Raw genomic sequence first — 18,956 nt, forward strand, 5'->3', positions numbered from 1 at the left:
ATCTCTGTTTGAGGGGTAATCACAGAGTTCAGTGGGCAGGCTCCCCTTCCCAGAGTCTTACCATCATCCTCGTCTTCAGCACCTGGCGTGGGCACAAACAGGGGTTCTGCCAGCCAGCAGTCGTCTTCTTCCCATTGTAAGGACGATTTTGTGAGAATGTCATATTTTAGTATCTGTACATCCAAAGAGGAGAAATATGGGGATGACTTGAAAAGCACGCTTATTCTCTGTGAATACGAAGGCATCGAGGCCCACAGAGAGAGGAGATTAAGCCCTTCCAATGTAGACTCCAAAATAACATCTGGTCAGTATAACAACAGAAAAGAAAGCAGTGAGCTTCCTCTTCCAACTTTAAGTGAAGGTCCTCCTGACACCATATAGCTGATACCACATATTGAATTCTTTTCAAAATAAAAATCCTGAATCTATCTGGTATTTGGCATTACACTGCAATTTTTATGTGTATTAAATAAACTAATGTATTCAATGCAAACATTTAAAGTACAATCCAATTCCTTTGTTGCTTTAAAAGTACAGGTCCCTGGACTTTTCTGAATCTCCAAGGAGCTTGTTTCCCCTTAGGGTGTGAGATTAGTGGGGAGTGACTTGGGGTGTGTGAATGTGTGTGTTAGAAACTTAATTTTCTTACTTTGTGCATTTCTGTAGTTTACATTTCAAAAAAGATTTTCCATTTTATTGTTAAAAAAAAAAATGAAGCTTTTAAGGAAAAGTGATGTCTGTATAGCGCTTAGCATAGTCCGTGGGATACAGCAAGCATTCTACAGGTAATAGTTTTAAAAAAATGAATCCCCCAAGTTTCGGCTGTATGTTCGTGGCTTGAAAGGGTGAGTTCCTTAAGGGCAGGGAATAGGATCCCCCTGTTCACTTCCTTATCCTTATCCAACTATGCAGCACATAGTTGGTGCTCAATAACCATGTATGAAATAAATCAATGGATAAACTCCAGCCATGATCTCTCTTCTTGAGCTTCAGCCCACTGGGTACGGCTCCCTCTTGCATGGCTCATCATTGTTTCAGATGTATTTTGTCCCAAACTGACCTCACTCTCTGACCTATCTCCTGTGCCCCAGGGGAACTCCTTCCTGCCCTCCCTCTTGTCACCCACTCTGGGAATCTGAGAATTCAGCTTTGCAGACAGACACGATTATTGTAGGCTGTGATCCCACAGGGATCAATACCTTGGTTGGGATGGGACTCCATTCAACTTTAGCAGCAAAGACATATCGATATCGCTTCCCGTTGTGAGCATAATTGATCCGAGGCAGCTCTACGCCTAGAAAGAATGACAGCTGATGAAGTCCCCATCACTGAGGGCTCAAGCATCTGCCCTTCATGCCAGGCTGGGCATCCTGTCCACAAAAACAGCTTCCAGGTCAGGATCCCTAAACTTGATTTAGGCCCTGGATTAGATCAGGGTGGTCATAGGGCAAGGGGAGGGAATCTCTGATAATTACCCCAGCTCCATTAGAAGATTCAGGAGCAAGGTAAGACAGACCTAGTTTTTAAGTATATAAACATCTTTAATTATCCAAGATAGAAATCAAATATAATTGCATGATTAAAATCAGAGGCTACTGCAATTTTTTAAAGCTCTTAAAGAAAAGTACTCATGTGTACACACATGAGTGTGTGGGTGTGAAAAGAAACTTCTGAATCCATGGAAAGGAGTGTCAATAGGAAATAGTTAAATCTGTGAATTCATATAATAGCATTATGTAAAAATATTTACAAAGAATTTTAATAACATGGAAAAGTGTCCATATCATAAGATTAAATGTAAAAGGCTGATTATAAAATTACCTCCACTATGTTAAAAATGAAAAAGTTTAGAAGCATTCTAGGGTGGTAACTTCCTTATAGTTTATAGTTTATATTGTACATTCTACGTTTCTCATTGTGTGAAATTTTCATTATATTTATTACTTTTATAATCCAAAAACCTTAAAATTTTGTTCATGTAAATGCATATATATTTATATATGCCTGTTGTGTCAAATTAAATTTCTAAGTCTAAATACCAAATTGAAAGTCCCCCTCCTATGAAATATGCCAGGTAGTTGGAGCCAACTGCCGATGAAAATATAATGTCCAAGAAAAGAGGAAGCAGGGATGGACACACCTGCCACATAAAGGCCTCATGAGAAGAACCCAAGGCATAAATGATAATCAGGCTCAGTGAGGAGTGAAAGGGAATAGATTATTGAGATGGGAAGATATCTAATTTAACAGGTGAGTAATCATGAAACTTCCAAGAGACAGATCAAGATGAACATGAGGAGGGCCCACCCACATACTTAAATCTGAAATGAATACCCACAGTTGGTCCCAAAGTAGACCTGAGACTTTCCATGACGTTCCTGGGCCTCTCAAACCTGTTCTGAGACCCCCAACCCTTTCTCTTATCCTGCAAATGGCCATCCATAGGCGTTTGGTTATGTAAAGTAAGATTCATGCCAGCATGGCTATTAAAGCCACATTCTTGAAGAATCTTCAGGATGTGGGAAAATTCTCATGCTGTATTCATTAAGTGGAAAAGGCCATTTCAGAACATTATAGATGGTATGGTACACATTTGGTAAAAGTATAAATGCAGAGGTTGAGGGTTTTCAAGTTAGAGACACCTGGATTCAGATTCTGGCTTTGCTGCCTATCTTTGGGCAAGTTACTGAATTCTCAGCTTTGCTGTCCTCGGTTCTAAAACAAGAATAATACGTGCCAGTACCTGTCTGTTAGAGTTGTTCTAATAACGGCTAAATTTTGCTGGACTCTCACTACGGGCCAGGCCCTAAGCTAAGCCCTTTATGTATATGAACTCATCTAATGTGAATGATAACAGGATGACACTGCCAGGGTGGAAGGAGAGCGTGTCTGAGCGGCCCCTAGAAGAGGGCCTGGCATATGCTAAGCAATCCCTACACAATAGAAAAGACTGGATGAGTATTTCCAAGGGTTGTTATGGGTGGAGGGATTTGTCTATGGTCATACTTTTCAATATTGCCCAAGACTGCTACAATAAACAGGTATTCTCAGAAACAAAAAGACTATAATGTTTTAAGCCTCCCTCTGCCCACATGTGGCGAGTGAGAGGAAATGGAAGTTGATGCCTTAATCAGGAACAAGATCTATATTTTCACTTCTAAAGATTCCAAGAGGCTGTGATGCCACACAGAACTTGTTACAGAAACCATAGGATGCTGTTTACAGAAATGGTTCTTAGTGGGCAAATCTGAGGCCATCCTAGGAGAGTCCCCAGGACTATACCGTTCCAGATGCCTAAACCTAGCGTTGGGCAACCAACGTGAAGAGAAAAACTCTGAGTTTCAGAGCCACGCCCTGCCTCTCTTTGAGTGTCCTGGGCAAGCCTGTTCATTTCACACTTAAGTGTTGAGCTCAGACCTGGCTAAGCCAGACTGAAACAAACCGAGCACAGAAACATGGTCCCCGCCCCTTGGGCTTATTATATTCCAGAGCAGTGGTTCTCAATCAGGGAGATGGTACCCCCCATGGCAATGTCTGGATGCGTTTTTAGCTGTTCCAATTCAGGGTGGGGATGCTACTGGCATCTGGTAGGTAGGTCAAGGCCAGGGATGCTGCTCAACATCCTGCAACGCACAGGATGGCCCCACCCCAAAGAATGACCGGCCTAGGTATCAGCAGTGGCACATTGAGAAGCTTTGCTCCAGTGGATGTGACTTCTATTCGAGGGAGTTTATACCGTATGTGTAACTGAATCTTTTGGAGGCCTGGTTTTCTCCTCTGTAAAATGGACTGATAGCACCTATTCTGCAGGATATTGTGAGTGTATAGAGGTACAAATATGAACATGCTGTGCTTGTTCAGTAAGTCAGCGTTCAATACATTGCAGCATTTGTAGAGGACAGCCATGAAAGTCATCAGGCCCAACGACCACCAGTGCCTTCCTTTGAGCTGTTTGAAGTACGTGAAAGACAACTGTCCCCAAATGCTTTTCATTGGGGTGTCCCAAGAGCCTTCCTCTTTGTATCTTATCCAAGTGTAGCTCCTCTGCATTGGAAGGAGGTATTACATAGAGGCCCGGGGATCTTCATGAAATCCTGCCCTTCCCTAAACACAGGGTGAGAGGATGCATTTACCTTCATAAAGCATCTCTGGCTGGCAGTAGACTTGGTCATCATTTTCCTTCAGGGCTCTTGCTGTTGTAGATGCTAGTTTGATTAAATTTGAACCCACTTCTGCATTCTGAAAGAATCAGTTTTCCAAAAAAAGAAAACTTGTTATGCAGAACAAACATCTGTTTTACTGTGTACATTAAAAAAAATGCTCTGGCCTCACATTACTCACAGAAAGCAGCTATTATACTATTGGGCTTCCAGGTTAAAAGTGAGGATTGGCGATTTGAAGTGACATCCCCAAGGTTGCATAGCTGGTAGATGGTAGGATTGGGGCCCCTAAAACCATGGCTCTTTTTTCCTACTCTGGGCTGCCTTGTCTCTCACAGGTGAAATTAACATACTTATAAGTTCTCACTTTTTAAATACTGGATGATTCACCTGTAAAAAGTTGCATCAGTCATTAAAAGGATGTTTATAAAGAGTTCATAATAACATGAGAAATGCTCATGTTAGAATACCGAGAGAAAAAAGCAATAGAGTAAATTGCATATGCAGTCAGAGCTGAACCAAGTTAAAAAATTTACATTAAAAAGAACCTGGAAGAAATATACCAAATACTAAAAGTATAGTGGGTGGGAGCATTATGGGGACTTTAATTTCTTTTTCCATGCTTATCTGTATCTTCAGTATTTTCCTAAGAAAATGCATCACTGCTAAAAAGAAAAATATTCAATAAAATATACTTGGGAGAAAGATATCTATCAAGAACATTCCTTGGTCTCAAATTACAATCAGACTTTGCTCTGTTCAGTATCTTACTGCCATCATTATAACCTAGGAGAGGGATTTCACACAATTTATTAAATATTTACTGAGCATCTACTATTACTCCCTGTTTCCTCACATACTATCTATAATACCTTGAGCAAGTTACTTAGCATCTCTGAGGTTCAGTGTCCTTACCTGTATAATGAGGTATATTATATGTATTGTATGTCTCTGAATTATTGTGCAGATTAAATAAAATAATCCATGCAAATGACTTACAAGAAGACCTGGTCATCAGGAAGTGCTAGACAAATGTTACTTGCTGTTGATGATATATCATTGTTGTATTACTGCTGCTGCTGCTACTACTACTACTACTACAACATTACTGCCACTACTACTGGGGATGAGTTGAAATTAGGCACTGATCAGAGAATGAGAAACAAGATCACAAGTCTCCGCCTTCATGGAGTTTATGGGGGAGAATTATTGTTATGGCTGACTTCTCATTTAAACTTTTGTCTACTTTCCAAATTTTCTAAAATGGGCTTTAATAATTAAAACAAGACTATTTGAACAATAGCTGCTTTTTGCTGGGAAGGGGAGAAAATTTACTGCATTTTAGCTGTTGAACTGTAGAGGCCTTTTGAGATTTTAGTTCAAACCCTCAGTTTACAGAAGTGGAAACTGATGCCCAAAGAAGGAAAATGGCTTGTCCAAGGTCACACAGAGAGAAGCGGGGCCTGGGCCCAGACCCTCACGTGGCGATTTTCCTGCTCAGAAGCAAGAGCATTGCAAGTGGAGGACAAAGCAGGTACAAAGGCCCTGAGGTGGCCCATTCCTATCCTGCAGGTCTCAACTCAAACATCTCCTTCCTTAACAACTCAGTCTGCAGGGTCTCCAAGGTATTTGTCCCAAGCTGTAATTATCTCCTGTATGGAAGGCTTCCTTCTTTTATGCTTGTCTTCCCCTAGAAGGACAGGGTCCAGTTTTTTGTTCAGTGCATGGCACATAGCTCCCACAAAGTAATTGCTGAATAAATGAGCGAATGCATGACTCAGCAAGCTTTTAACTGTTAAGGAGCAAAACATGTTCTGCGGGGTGGTTGTATGAATTAAAGGAGATGAGGTGCATGGAAAAGTCACCCAGTGCCTGGCATCTCTGCGGTGTCTTATAACCAGAAACTCTGACTGCCTCCACGTGCCCAGCACCATAGATTGGTGTGAGGCCCCTCCTGGTGCCTTGCTAGTCACGTGATGGCAACAGGCTTCTTGTGCATGTCCCGGGCTTGATTCTTAGGGAGTCGATCTGCAGAGATGTCTTATAACTCCAGCCTGAAACTGGTCAGACTGGTTGAAGGATAAACTGAATTTTTCCATAGACACAGCAGTTATGAACATGACTCGGCTGCTTTCAGTGGCCACCATGCTCGCTGGCTTTGGGAAGAAATTGCTTTCCAGCCAGAATTTAACAAAATCTTGCAGGCTTGCTTTGAAATCCCTAAACTCAAGGGAACTTTCATGAGAAGCAATAATCTCAGTAATCCCCCTAAAACCTGGTTTTGGAGTTAGCAGCCCTGGGCGTGAAATCTGACTCTATAGCTTTCTCTGTGAACTTGTTCGGCCTACCTGAGCCTAGTTCCTTGTTTGTAAAACGGAGGCAGTTCATAACTTTTGGATGGATGGTGAGTATAAGTGAGGTTGCTTCAACCTGCATCTGAGGATTATGGTTAGGATTAAACTTATTAATGGTTATGAAAACACCCATTTTAGGGCCAGACCCATTGTAATTAGTAAGTTGGAGCCAGGTAGACATGCATTCAAATCCCGATAATTCTACAATATTGGGCAAGTGACTTTCTCATCTGTAGTCACAGAAATAATAAATCACTCAGAGGGCTGTCATGTGGACTAGGTGAGAAGCATGTGAAGTATTTAACTGTTCCTAAAAATTTGCAGGACCCTGGATAAGAGTGGAGACCCACCAAACCTAGGTCTAAATATAGTAAACTGTTAAGTAAAATATCTTTCTCTCCTCTACCCTGACGTACAGACCTTCATAAAGCTGTGGAACTACACTGTCTGATACAAATTTAAATTTAAATTTAAATTTAAATTAAGTAAAATTTAAAATTCAGGTCCTCAGTCTCACTAGCCATATTGCAATAGCACTTGTGGCTAGTGGCTTCTATGCTGGACAGACAGAGAGAGGATGTTTCATCATCGCAGCAGGTTCTCTTGCACATTGCTGGTCTGGAAGGAAGAGTGTGAATTTAGAATTCTAGGACCCCTTGGCTGGAATAGCGGGGCAGAACAAGGGCCAGCCTCTGGGTCTGGGCTCCCTGTCCCTGCCCCTTTTCTTCCCACTACATGGATACCATACCTCAGTCAACACAACCAAGCCAACAGCCAGCCCTGGCTACCTCATGGGCCTGAAGAGGACAGGGGCAGGCGCTGCAAGCAGGCTTGGGGCTATTTGGGCAGGGAATTCAGTCATCCCAGGTAGCTGGTTCATGGCTGGGGTTGGGGAGGGTGCCCCTCTGGGTGGGCATGACCCCATCACCCTGTGAAGAAGGGACTCCTCACTCTGTGGAGAAGGTACACTGTTGGAGAAAGGCCAGATCAGGGCCCCCAAAGTGCCAAGACCAGAGCAAGGGCCCATACTGCCAGGGTCTAAGAGCAGAAAAGGTCAGATAACACAGGGCCTGACACATATGAACTCTCATGGTGGCTGCTTTTATCATACTGGGACATTTTTGCATTTGGAGACAAGATAAAAACCAAATCTACTGAGCTGGGAGTTGAAGCTACCCTTTCTAGGTCCAACGTGCATATCACCTCACACTCCCCTCCCATGATGGCCTCCTATGTGTAAATGGCTGTCATGAGGGGAGGCAGTGCTTATGAACCCACTTGCAGGACAAGGGCAGGGCACTGGCAGGACTGTCTGCACACGCCCACATCCCTCCCAGCCCAGCCCTACCTTTGACAACCCCCGCGCCACCCTACATAAACAGGCTGAGGGTGCCAAGAGGCCCCTCCTTCCTTTGACCCCAGCTGGCCAGAACACAAGAGAATCTGGGGCAGCTGCGAGGTCCCAGACTTTTGAATATATTTCATTTTTGCTCATTCTACATGGAAAACACTTTCCATTGAGGAAATATTCCAATGCTAAAGGAAGACCTTGTATCTTTTTGGAGACTGTTTCATGTTTTCATTTATTCATCATTCATTCATTCACTGAAAGTATTTAAGAGCTTAATGAGGAGTCTCTGAGTACCAGACACTATGATGAGTGCAGGGGATAAAATGCTGACAAGACAAAGAGTTCTGGCCCTCCCTCTCAGAGCTTCAACAGGAAGAGGTGACTGAAGAAGTTCCTTATACTTGAGATAAATGTTGGGCAAAGAGCTGCAGGTGCCATTAGAGTATACGAACTCATCTGAGGGGAGTAGTAATGTTGAGACCTGAAGGATGAGCAGAAATTTGCTCCCTGGATGTGAATTAGAATTTGCTGGGGGCTCTGAGACCATGTCCACACTGGGTCTCACCCCAAGGTTCTGCCTTCACTGGTCTGGGATGAGGCCCGGCAAGCACTGACATGGTCTCAGAGCCCCCAGGTAAATCTTCCTGCAGCCAGGACTGAAGTAGAGGTCTGATGGGAAGAGAACAAGGTTGCAGGCCAAGGGACTGGGATGTGCAAAGGCCCCAGGCTAAAAATGATTTTAGAAAGGGTGGCATCTCCAGCAGTTCTTCCCTTATAAGCTTTTGAATAGGATGAAATTAGAGCTGCCGGATCTGGGCATATAGGCCATGTCCGCCTGCTTGATTTTCTGACTTCAATATGCAGGCGGGGCGACTTGAAAGTGAAGCAAGAAGACAATTTTAAGGGACAATAAATAGCAATTAAAAAGCGTGGCCAGAGCTACCTTTCCCAGGGCTCACTCTTCTTTGCTATTTTCAAAGCCTCAGATGGCTCATACAGAGCCTTTTTAAAATGTACATGCTAAACTTCTTAGCTTGGTTCCAAGGAAGCAAACCATTTCTGAGCATGATAAAAGGTTGTAAAATCCTATAATGTGTGGGCAGCGGGAGGGCACGTTTCCTCTCTGTGTATCATCCCCTGGCTGAGGTCGGCATGAGGCGGGGACTGGGCCTAAGGATTTGCCACCTGTGTGTTTTGTGACCCCCACTGCTTCCTGAAACCAGAACATGAGGACAAAGGCCCTGCACTAAGGTACTGCCCGAAGCAAGGGCTGCAAAGGCTGGTGGCTCATGTGATGCTCATGTGGGGCATAGCCACTTATTCAATAGCCCTGAATCACCTGGAGAGAAAGTTAATTTCTTTTTCTCTTCCAATCTTTCTGACTGGGTCAAGGAGAGAGTCTCAGTTCGATGCCAATATGTCTTTAACAACTAATACTTTTATAATTTTCTTATTAACAAAGAGATTAAGTCTTGGCAAGCAGGAGTATCTGGCTAGAGCTTAAGACCTTTGCTTTATTTGCATTTTTTATTCTTATGCTTGCCTTCTACTTGCAGCAAGCAAGGCTGGCTTTCTATTGTATAGTGATATGTTTCCTTTCATGAGTGAGTTGATTTAAACAAAAATGTGACTTTGTAAATGATAGGAAATATAATAAAGATCATGACAGAGACACACAGATGAAGATGGGGACGTGCTGGAGAGACAGGAACAAACAAACCTGGTGTTTAAATGCGGGCCCCAGTCACTGGTTGGGAGATGCCTGAACCCCAGCATTGAGAAGCCCAGCTGTGAGAATTGGAGAAGGCCTCCTGGGCACTGTGGGGGTGTCCTCTATTCCCCAGGCCTGCAGAGCCCTAAGAAGGGTCAGTGTGACTCACCTGGGGTTCCTTCTAGGAGTTAGGCCTGCTGGGAGATCAGCAGAGTATACCTCTTACCAGCTACAAGGATGGGTTTAGAGACAGGCTGGTGCAGATGCCACTCTTGATTCTGCCATTCTGGGCTTTGTGACATTGGGAACATTCTTTAACTTCTCTGAGGCTCGGTTTCTTCATTTGTAAAATGAGGCTAATATGAAGACCTCTCCCATAGGTTGTTTGGATCATGAAGTGAGGTAAGGAAAATAAAAAGCTTAGCAAAGTATCTGGCATGTAGAGTGCATTTAGTAAATATGAGCCATCAAAATTGAATTGAATTGAATTTGGTTTCATTTAAATTAATTAGGTCATGAAGTCAGTGAGTTTTGGAGCCAGAAGCCTCTGTAGCCTCCAAAACCAAGCCCAGCGCCCTGGCAGCATCACCCTAATTGAAGTTAATGTCTGACCCAGTGATCATTTCTAATGCAAGAACAGGACTATTCAACAGCAGGGCACTGGGTAAACTAATGGTGTTGAATCCCTGCCATGGGCACTGTCAGGAAATATCAAAATGATGTTGTAGACAAACATTTAATGTTATGGAGAGACGTTTAGATATACAAATAGGTGAAAAAAGCAATACACAAAAGAGTATGTACACATTCAGCCATGAAAAGGGATGAAGTACTAAGTCATGCTACAGCACAGATGAACCTTGAAAACCTTATGCTGAGTGAAAGAAGTCAGACTTAAATGACTATATATATATATATATATATATACACACACACCAAACTATCTACATGTACTGTATACATGCGTCATTTATATATGTACATATATATCAACATGTATGTATATCTTTCTATCTATCTATCTATCTTTCTACCTATCTATCTAATAGAGAAAGAGATACCTGGGGGGATATATCCACAATGGGGTTTATGGGGGATTTTTTCCTCTTTTATTTAATCTATACTTTCTAAAGTTTCTACTATGACTATCCACCACTTCTGGGGAAATAATGAAAATATTTTCTTTCTTTAAGAACAGCTCATTTTGGATTTCAATATTAATCAAATCAGGGCCAAAGTAACTTCCTACCTGGGCTCACATCTCCCAAAGAATAAAGTGGGCCTTCCTTTAAGCCTTTACCTTATCTGTGCAGAGGGGCACAGCGAACCTCCTGAGGGTAGGGATGGAGGTGAACTTGAAGTTCTCTTTAATGTTTTGGTTCAGGTTGGCCAAGTAGAAACTCTCGTAGAGGCTGCTGTCCTCGTAGGCAATGACATCAAACAGAAGGCAGCTGTCCTCTTCGTAGGCATTGACATGATGAAAGACCACCATTGGGTCTGTGTAAAACTTGGTGGGCACGGGCTTCCCAGTCCTTCGGTCGATAATATGAATGTAAGTCTGAAAGAAGATGCACATCCAGGGGTCAGCTCTCCCTCCACTGGCTCAGCACTGTGGCATCGGGTATGGGACAAGTACCAGCACTGCCATGTACTAGCTCATGACCCTGGAGTGTCCCTTCCCCCTTCCAGCCCTCTGTGTTCCATCTCCAGAGTGCCAGCCATGCAGAGGCACTGAGTAAATGGGGACTGTCAGTTGTTACATTTCGTGATCACCTCTTTCTGATGGAGAGGAAGGAAGTTGAGGGGCCAGGGGCTGGCTCTACATCACCAAGAGGACAATGTTTAGGAGAGGCTCCAGAGGGCGCACTTGTTTCCCTCCTTCACTTGATTATGATTCCAGGTGGGTGGCAACATACCAGTTTCCTGGAAATAGCCAAGCTGGGGAGAACTGACCAGGTACCAGACTGCCAGGCCTCCCTGGGCTCCATCCCCTAAAACACTAAAACCACACTTATCCTTTTGGGTCCCTTCTCCAACCTCCCCTTCAGAGCCTACTACCCGGATACAGTTGTCACAGCAACGCCCCTGCCCTGGAGGGCTGAGTGACCTGGTTCTAGTTAAGGAGCCCACGTGGGTATCAGCTCATTAGGCCTCTGCACACACTCTGGGCGTCACAGGCAGTATCACTCTGGGTGGTAATTAGCCATATCTGCAGCCCCAATTGCCTAATACAAATGGAGGGGGGTGTTTCTATCTTTTGGCAGCTTTGGCCCAACCACCCTCCATCTGAAAGGTAGGGCGGGACAAACTACTCCAGGCTGTTCTTTCATCACCTCTTTCCTGCCTTGTTTGCTTCTTTCTTACCTTCCCCTGAAATCAAGCTTTGAATGTTAAAGGGGCACAGAGGAGGAAGACTTTGATAGTGTGGTGGTGGGGGTCAGTGTAAGGAGTTGAGTACCAGGGTGATTACTTTAGGCCCTTTTCTTCCCCAGGATCTCAATCCCTGGGTCAGCCACAGGAATTTTCAGAACGTTCTTGAAATGCATTCCGAAGCCCTTCCCAGGACTCTGCCCTGCCATCGGGCGCTCTGTCTTCTCCCCATGGGACTCTCCAAGGCCAGAGAGTCCCCAGGGGCCTCAGATTGGAGGCCTTGTGGTCTCTGTAGCTCTTGCCAGTGGGATGTCCTTCAGTGTGTTCAGGCACTTGGCTGTGGAGCAAACCTAACTTCAGCTGGCTTCCCTGCTGCACCTGTGCTCCACTCATTCATTCCACAAATATTTATAGAGGGCCTATGACACATCAGACACTTTCTCAGGAACTGGAGAGACACATAAAATCAAGCCCCTGCTCTCCTGGAGATTATATTCCAATGGGGGTGAGGCCAACAGCCAATAATCAAATATGTAATGTGTGAGGCCAACAGCCAATAATCAAATATGTAATGTGTGAAGGTTGACCAGTGCTACTGAGAAAAACGAAGCAGGGCAAGGGATGCAGAAAGCCTGGGGCCAGGGTCTGAAGGCCTCGGGATCAGGGCACCTTAGCTGATACCTAGATTAATTAAAGGAGGAAGCCATCTGGGGGGAGAACATTCTAGGGGACAGAAAATGCAGAGGCCCTGAGGCAGGAACATGTTTGGCTGGTTGGAGATACAGGAGATATAGGAGGAGGTGGAGTGAGCAGGAAGCCGGTGGTTGTGATGAGGGCATGTGAGGATTTACAGGCCATGAGTGAGGATCTTACTCCAAGGAAGAAGGGAAATAAATGGAAGGTCTGAGCAGAGGAGGGACCTTACCTAACCCCTTTGTTCCCTCAAACACCTCACTTTCCTCCCTGAGAAGATAGGCCTTAAAGAGTGGCCACCAATGGGACATATATTTGTATAGGTACATAAAAATATATATGGTGCATAAAAAGAGGAATAAAAGGGTATCGAATGGATAGTGATTGTTCCCTCTGGAGCGGGCAGTGGGATAGGAGGGGTAAGAGAGGGGACAGGGAGGTGGGAAGGGGACTTGATATGTTGCTTTCTATACTTGTGTATTATTTGAATAGATGACACAGAGAATTATTCGATATTTTTCACAAGTAAAACAGCAAATAAATACATACATGCACATATACATTGCATACTTACATTCATACACATATTGATACATATACACACATGAATATACACACATATAGACATTATATATACATGGGGACACACACACATACATACATACTTTGAGCACCCAGGTGTACCTACCTTGAAAACGTTTCTGTTATACCATCTGGTGGAACACTTGTCATTATGATGTCTGAATAATCTATCGCATCCCCTCCCTGGCATTACACAGTAGCTACAGGGATGCTGAAAGGGCCTTGTCAGTGGATGGTGGAGGCTGAAGGAGTCCGAATTTTGTTTAGGATGAGGAGCAGCCCCTTTGCTGCTAGGTGAGTGGAGACTGCCTTGGCTGATGAGGGCACCTTGTCCAAGGTCATACTTCCTTTGGGAATGGTCTACTCTAATGACTTATTGATGTGGGGGCATAAAGGCCAGGGCTCCTTTGCCCTAACTTGGGACCACTCTGAAGGACCATCTCAGCTTCAGAACTCTCTGAAGGTTGGCTGATGCCTCTGGGAGACTGCATGGTAGCTCACTTCCCCCTTCCCTAAGAAACCTCCTCCGTGCTAACCTCCATCTCTGCTTCTGGGGACACCTTGCTCTGGCTGTCCTCATGCTGGGGTTCTGCAGGCCCAGTAGGGCTGGTGGTCCCAGCCAGGTCTTACCTTTTCCTCCTTGTGGAAGGCCAGGCAGGAAGCCCAGCTCGTTCCCCGGATATATGCAGTTGCCATCTTGAGAATATCCATATTGAAAGGCTGCTCGAGAAAAACGATGTAGTTCTCGGTGATCCCAAAGCTGTGGTAATAGCTTGGGGAGAGGAGAGAGCGGGAGGCAATGGAGCAGAGCACCTCGGTGCGCTTCAAGGGGCTCTTTCCCTTCATCCTGTCCTCTGGAGAAAAGCAAGGCTCAGGCACAGCGCAGGGCCTCCCCCAGACCATGGCTCCCCTAGACCATGCCACCATTGCCTGCAGCTGAGCCTCTTAAACTGATCCGGTCACTAATAAGAAACTTTGAATAAGAGCAGACAAGTAAACCAGAGGAAGGGGCTGCTGTCTGGCTGACACAGGGGCAGAGGCTGAGTCCTTCTGCTCAGGTCCACCCTCTTTGTGAGACCTGGTTCTATAATCTGAAAACACGGAATCACAGAGTCAGGTCTCTGGGCCAGGGGTCCGCAACCACAGCCCAGAGGCTAACCCAGCCTTCACCAGCTTTTGCTTAAAGGTTTATTTGGAATATAGCCATGATCCCTTCTTTATGCAGAGTCCATAGCTGTTCTTCTTTCAAGCTACATCAGCACTGTTAAAAAGTTGCAACAAAGTCCACATGTCTGCAAAGCCTCAAATATTTACATTTGGACCCTTTACAGAAAAAGTTTGTTGACCCTTCTGGAGCAATGCTCCTCGAACTTAAACGTGCATACGGATCATCTGGGGATGATGATAAAATGTGAAGTTTGACTCAGTCTGTGGGGCTGGGGCCTGAGGTTCTGCATTTCTATCAAGAGCCCAGGTGATAGGCCAGCTTCCCAGGGTTATGCTTTGATGTTTTGCTAAGGACCATCATTTGACATTGTTAATAGAAAAAATATACATTGGCCTCTGCCCCTAGTTCCTGGAACAGAGCTCCCCAAACTCTTGTACTTTTGCTCTTATCACTTAAGAAATTACGAAGTGGCCCATCAACCAGGCACTTGCTAGAAATGCAGAACCTCAGACCCCAGCCCGCACACTGAGTCAAATGCCACATTTCATCAAGATCCCCAGATGATCGTATGCATGTTAATTTGAGAAGCATTGCTCCAGAGCAGGAGCTGACAAAGTTTTTTAGTAAAGGGTCCAAGAGTAAATATTTGAGGCTTTGCAGATATGTGGTTTCTGTTGCAACTATTCAACTAGGAGCATCTCTGGTTCTAATATTTGATCTTTGACCCTGTCCCTGACATGGGGCACCTAAGACCTTTGTAAACTCCTAAGTGATAAGAGCACTAGGAACATCTTTCGTTCCAATGAAGTGACTCTGGATGAGTTCTTGGATGGGGGCTGATCACCAGAAAGACCAAGCCATGATTGCAAGATTGGAATTTTCAGCCATACCCCCTATCCTCCAGAGTAGGGAGAGGGACTAGAAATGAAGTTAATAATTGATCGTGCCTACGTGAGAAAGCCTCCATAAATTCCCAATAGAATGAGGTCCAGAGAGCTTACAGGTGGGCAAACACATCCACCACACTGGGAGGGTGATGCACCCCAACTCCATGGGACAGATCTCGCCCTATATAGCTTTTCATCTGGCTGTTCATCTGTGTCCTTAATCATATCCTTTAATAAACTGGTAAATACAACTAAGTGTTTCTCTGAGTTCTGTGAGCCACTCTAGCGAATTAATCGAATCCAAGGTAGAACTTGTGGGAACCCCCAATTTGTAGCCAAGTCAGATAGAAGTTGTGGTAACCTGGGGACCTACTACTTGCAATTAGCGCCTGAAGTGGGGTCAGTCTTGTGGGACTGAGCCCTTAACCTGCAGGGTCTGACACTATCAAGTAGATAGCCCTAGTATTGAGTTAATTTATAGGACACCAGCTGGTGTTGCAGAGAATTGCTTGGTGTGGGGAATCCCCACGCCACTCCCCAGCTAGTGTGAGAAGTGTCGTGAGTCTGGTAGTAGCGTGAAAGTGAAGGAGACACATGGGAGAGAAGCAGAGAAGGGAACACTGGAGTTTTTCTAAGACAGACATGTATTTCACAGGGTTTCCATGAATTTCTCTTGGCATTGCCCATTCTGAAACACCTGAGAATGAGACTAAGTACCTGTTGTGATGAAGGGCTTTTCCATATATTATAACCAGGAAGGCTGACTGTATGATTCCCATTTTATAGATGGGAAACTGAGGTTTAGTGGAATGGTCTATCATTATAGCCAAAGTTACAGGGTTAAGCCAAGAAGGCACAGCCCCTTAGCTACTTCCTGTTGTGTTAGGGGTCATAACACTCACAGCATGAAGGCAGTGAACAGAATGAAATCATGGAGTAGGGCCTCACCCTGTGCCCAAACACAGAAGGTGCTCAGTACACGTTTGATTTTCTCATTTCTCTGCAAGGATGAGTCACCCACTGGCCAAAGGCCTCCCCACCCAGGCCTGGGGCTGCTTTCTAATGAGTTATCTGTAAGCGTCCCTACCTCCCTTGTGGCCACCTGTGCACACTGTGAACAGCTGGCTGGTGGGAGGGAGACTGTGGGTTTTGGGTTAGTTCTTTTCCCAACAAAACAAATGAAGCACAAAGCAAACTGTAATGAAAAGCACCCTGGCCTGGCAGGCAGGAGATGGGTGTGATCCCAGGGAAGCATGATGTTGGTGGCTCCTGTAAGCTATGTGACCATGGGTATGTGACCTGATCCCCTGGGCCTCACAGTCCTCCTCTGTAATGTGAGGTGGCAAATCTAAAAGCCTAGACCATCCCCAGGTCTGACATTCTAGGTTTCCAAGCTAGACCTTAAATTCTTTTATTGGCTTAATTAATAGGAGTTCCATTTAACAAGAATACTCATTGTACCTTCCGACCTTAGGGACTCACTCGCATCTGCCAGCAGAGCCTGGTAACTTGCTTAGGAGGTTCTACAGGACTGCGGGGAGAGGGAACAGCAGGGATCACGGACAGAAACCAGTTTTCCTAAACCAGATGGTCAGGACAGGCACCTGAATAGTTCACCCTGTCTCTAGCCACCAACGGAGGCCTGGTCTTGGTGTGGTTCCCAGGAAGGTCCTGGACAAGTAAAGGCTAGGAGCCCTGTCTTCCTTCCCCTCAGGAACACACAATCACAATTGGCCTGGGCTTCCCTCCAGAATCCCAGTGCTAAGCGGAGAAGGTCCAGAAGGCCCAGAGAACAGGGTGGGGATCTGGAGTAGATCCCAGCAGTGCTGAGCTCCCTGAACAACCTTGAGAACCTGGCTTCAGGGGGCTGGGAAGAAAGTGGGTGGCAGAGCCCTGACATACAAAGGTCTGTCAGAAGACTGAAAAAAATAACTGGAAGGAAGGAAAGATGGAAGGAGGGGAAAATACATGGGTGGATGATGGATGGATGGATGGATGGATGGATGGATCGATGAATGATAGATGGATAAATTAATGAACTAATGAACTGGAAGCTAAAGAAAGGGAGGTTAGAATAGTAAGGGGATTCACTTCTTCCAAAAGGAAGCAAGTAATACCTCTTTTCTCCTAAAGAAGAAAAGCGAGTTCATATCATTTGAATCATGTAGGAAGGAAAGCATCAGATTGAGTCTTGTATCATCAACAAAAGTCAGCACTCTTCAAAGGAGCCACCCTTGGAGTCTGTGCTTCATTATATCCCCAGAATGACCTACCTGGTACTGTAGCAGGGATCTTAAAGAGCACGTATTTTGTCTTTCCCTTGTCCACAATGGCTGTGCCAATGTTGAGAACATTTCCAGCCGCATCATAATGGGGGTGCGCTGTTGCCAGATTCACAGCCACATATTTGCGATAATCAACCTGCAAAATATGATAGGCAATTGGTTTTGAAAAGGGGAGAGGATAAAATCCTGTGAAAAGCTGACAGATTCCAGGTTCTCAGAGATAATGGCTACTAAAATAAGGCAGACTTCGCCTTTAAAGAGGATGTTTACTCTTGCACCCTGATATAACTTCCTGGGGGGCCTCCTACAGCAAATCTGTTACAGGGGACTTAGTGAGCTGTGTGGTTTCTGTGGCAGTTTTTCTGGATCCTATTGCCTGGCCCTGCTGGGGTCCTCAGAGTGGAGACAGGATGCCTCACTGCAAAGAGCTCTGAGCAATGACTTGTGCAGAGAGGCAGCTTTAGTGTTAATTGTAGCCACTGCTCTGGGTCCTTCTGCTTAAGTCATTTAAACCCTCACCTTTTGCATTCCACAGAGGCAGAAGTCTCCAGGCCTATCTCATAGGATTATTCTAAGAACAAAGAGGTTAGGAAAACATTTGGTCAAAGCAAAATTCAACTAGCAAGCTTAATAATGATCCTGCTCTGAACAGGCCACAACCTTAGAACAATTGTGGCAGGGGAACCAGCTGTCCACCCTTCCTCCCCCAGAATAGCTCAGCCTCCAGCCAAAAAGTCAGGCAGTGCTTAATTCTCTCCTAGTATTTCCTCTTTGCAGCTTTGTGGAACGCATACATCAGTTGGACCTATGTCGCTTAGCTTAAAAGGAGCTGGACATAATTTCATAACTAAGAAAAGCACTCCTTTTAACAGATCTTTAAAATGTATTACAAAGACACTGAGGCTTTGAATAACCAGCTGGAGAAAATTGAAAGTGGGTCTACTGATTTTTACAAAAGTGTTGACTTGATTCTGCCAGAAAGGTATCTGCTTGGGCATTTATTTTGTACCCTTGCTCTCTGCCTAATGCCTCCCTCTTCAGGTCAATACAAGGTAGGGCTACTGGGAGTCCTGGGTGTTCCAGTCATCCATGCAGACTCCCACTGAGCTCCCATTCAGTGCAGGACTATGGACTCTGTTATGGGTTGAATTGTGTCTTTCAGAAAGATATGCTGAAATCCTAACTCCTAGTATGTGTATTTGGAAGTAGGTACTTTGCAGATGTATCAAGTTAAAATAAGGTCATGCTGGATTAGGGTGGGGCTTAATCCAGTGATTTATATCCATAGAAGAGATTGGAGTGATGCATACATCTATCGGCCAAGGAACACCAAGAATTGCTGGCAACTACCAAAAGCTGGAGGAGGCAAGAGATGATCCTTCCCTGGAGCCTTCA

General features: G+C 44.8%; 1 protein-coding gene across 1 annotated transcript in view; it reads right to left on the minus strand.

Moving 5' to 3' along the window:
* Nucleotides 1-18,956, minus strand: part of BCO1 (beta-carotene oxygenase 1) — a 32,597-nt gene that overhangs the window by 2,205 nt on the left and 11,436 nt on the right. The window contains exons 5-10 of the mRNA XM_039888814.1: nt 17,550-17,697; nt 13,852-14,075; nt 10,877-11,134; nt 4,134-4,239; nt 1,200-1,294; nt 62-173 (exon numbers count right to left, since the gene is read on the minus strand). Coding sequence (XP_039744748.1) covers nt 62-173; nt 1,200-1,294; nt 4,134-4,239; nt 10,877-11,134; nt 13,852-14,075; nt 17,550-17,697 — 943 coding nt within the window. The remainder of the gene's footprint in view (nt 1-61; nt 174-1,199; nt 1,295-4,133; nt 4,240-10,876; nt 11,135-13,851; nt 14,076-17,549; nt 17,698-18,956) is intronic.

Source organism: Pteropus medius, unplaced genomic scaffold (genome assembly GCF_902729225.1).
Source record: "Pteropus medius unplaced genomic scaffold, Ma_sr-lr_union100, whole genome shotgun sequence".
Taxonomy (NCBI): Eukaryota; Metazoa; Chordata; class Mammalia; order Chiroptera; family Pteropodidae; genus Pteropus; species Pteropus medius.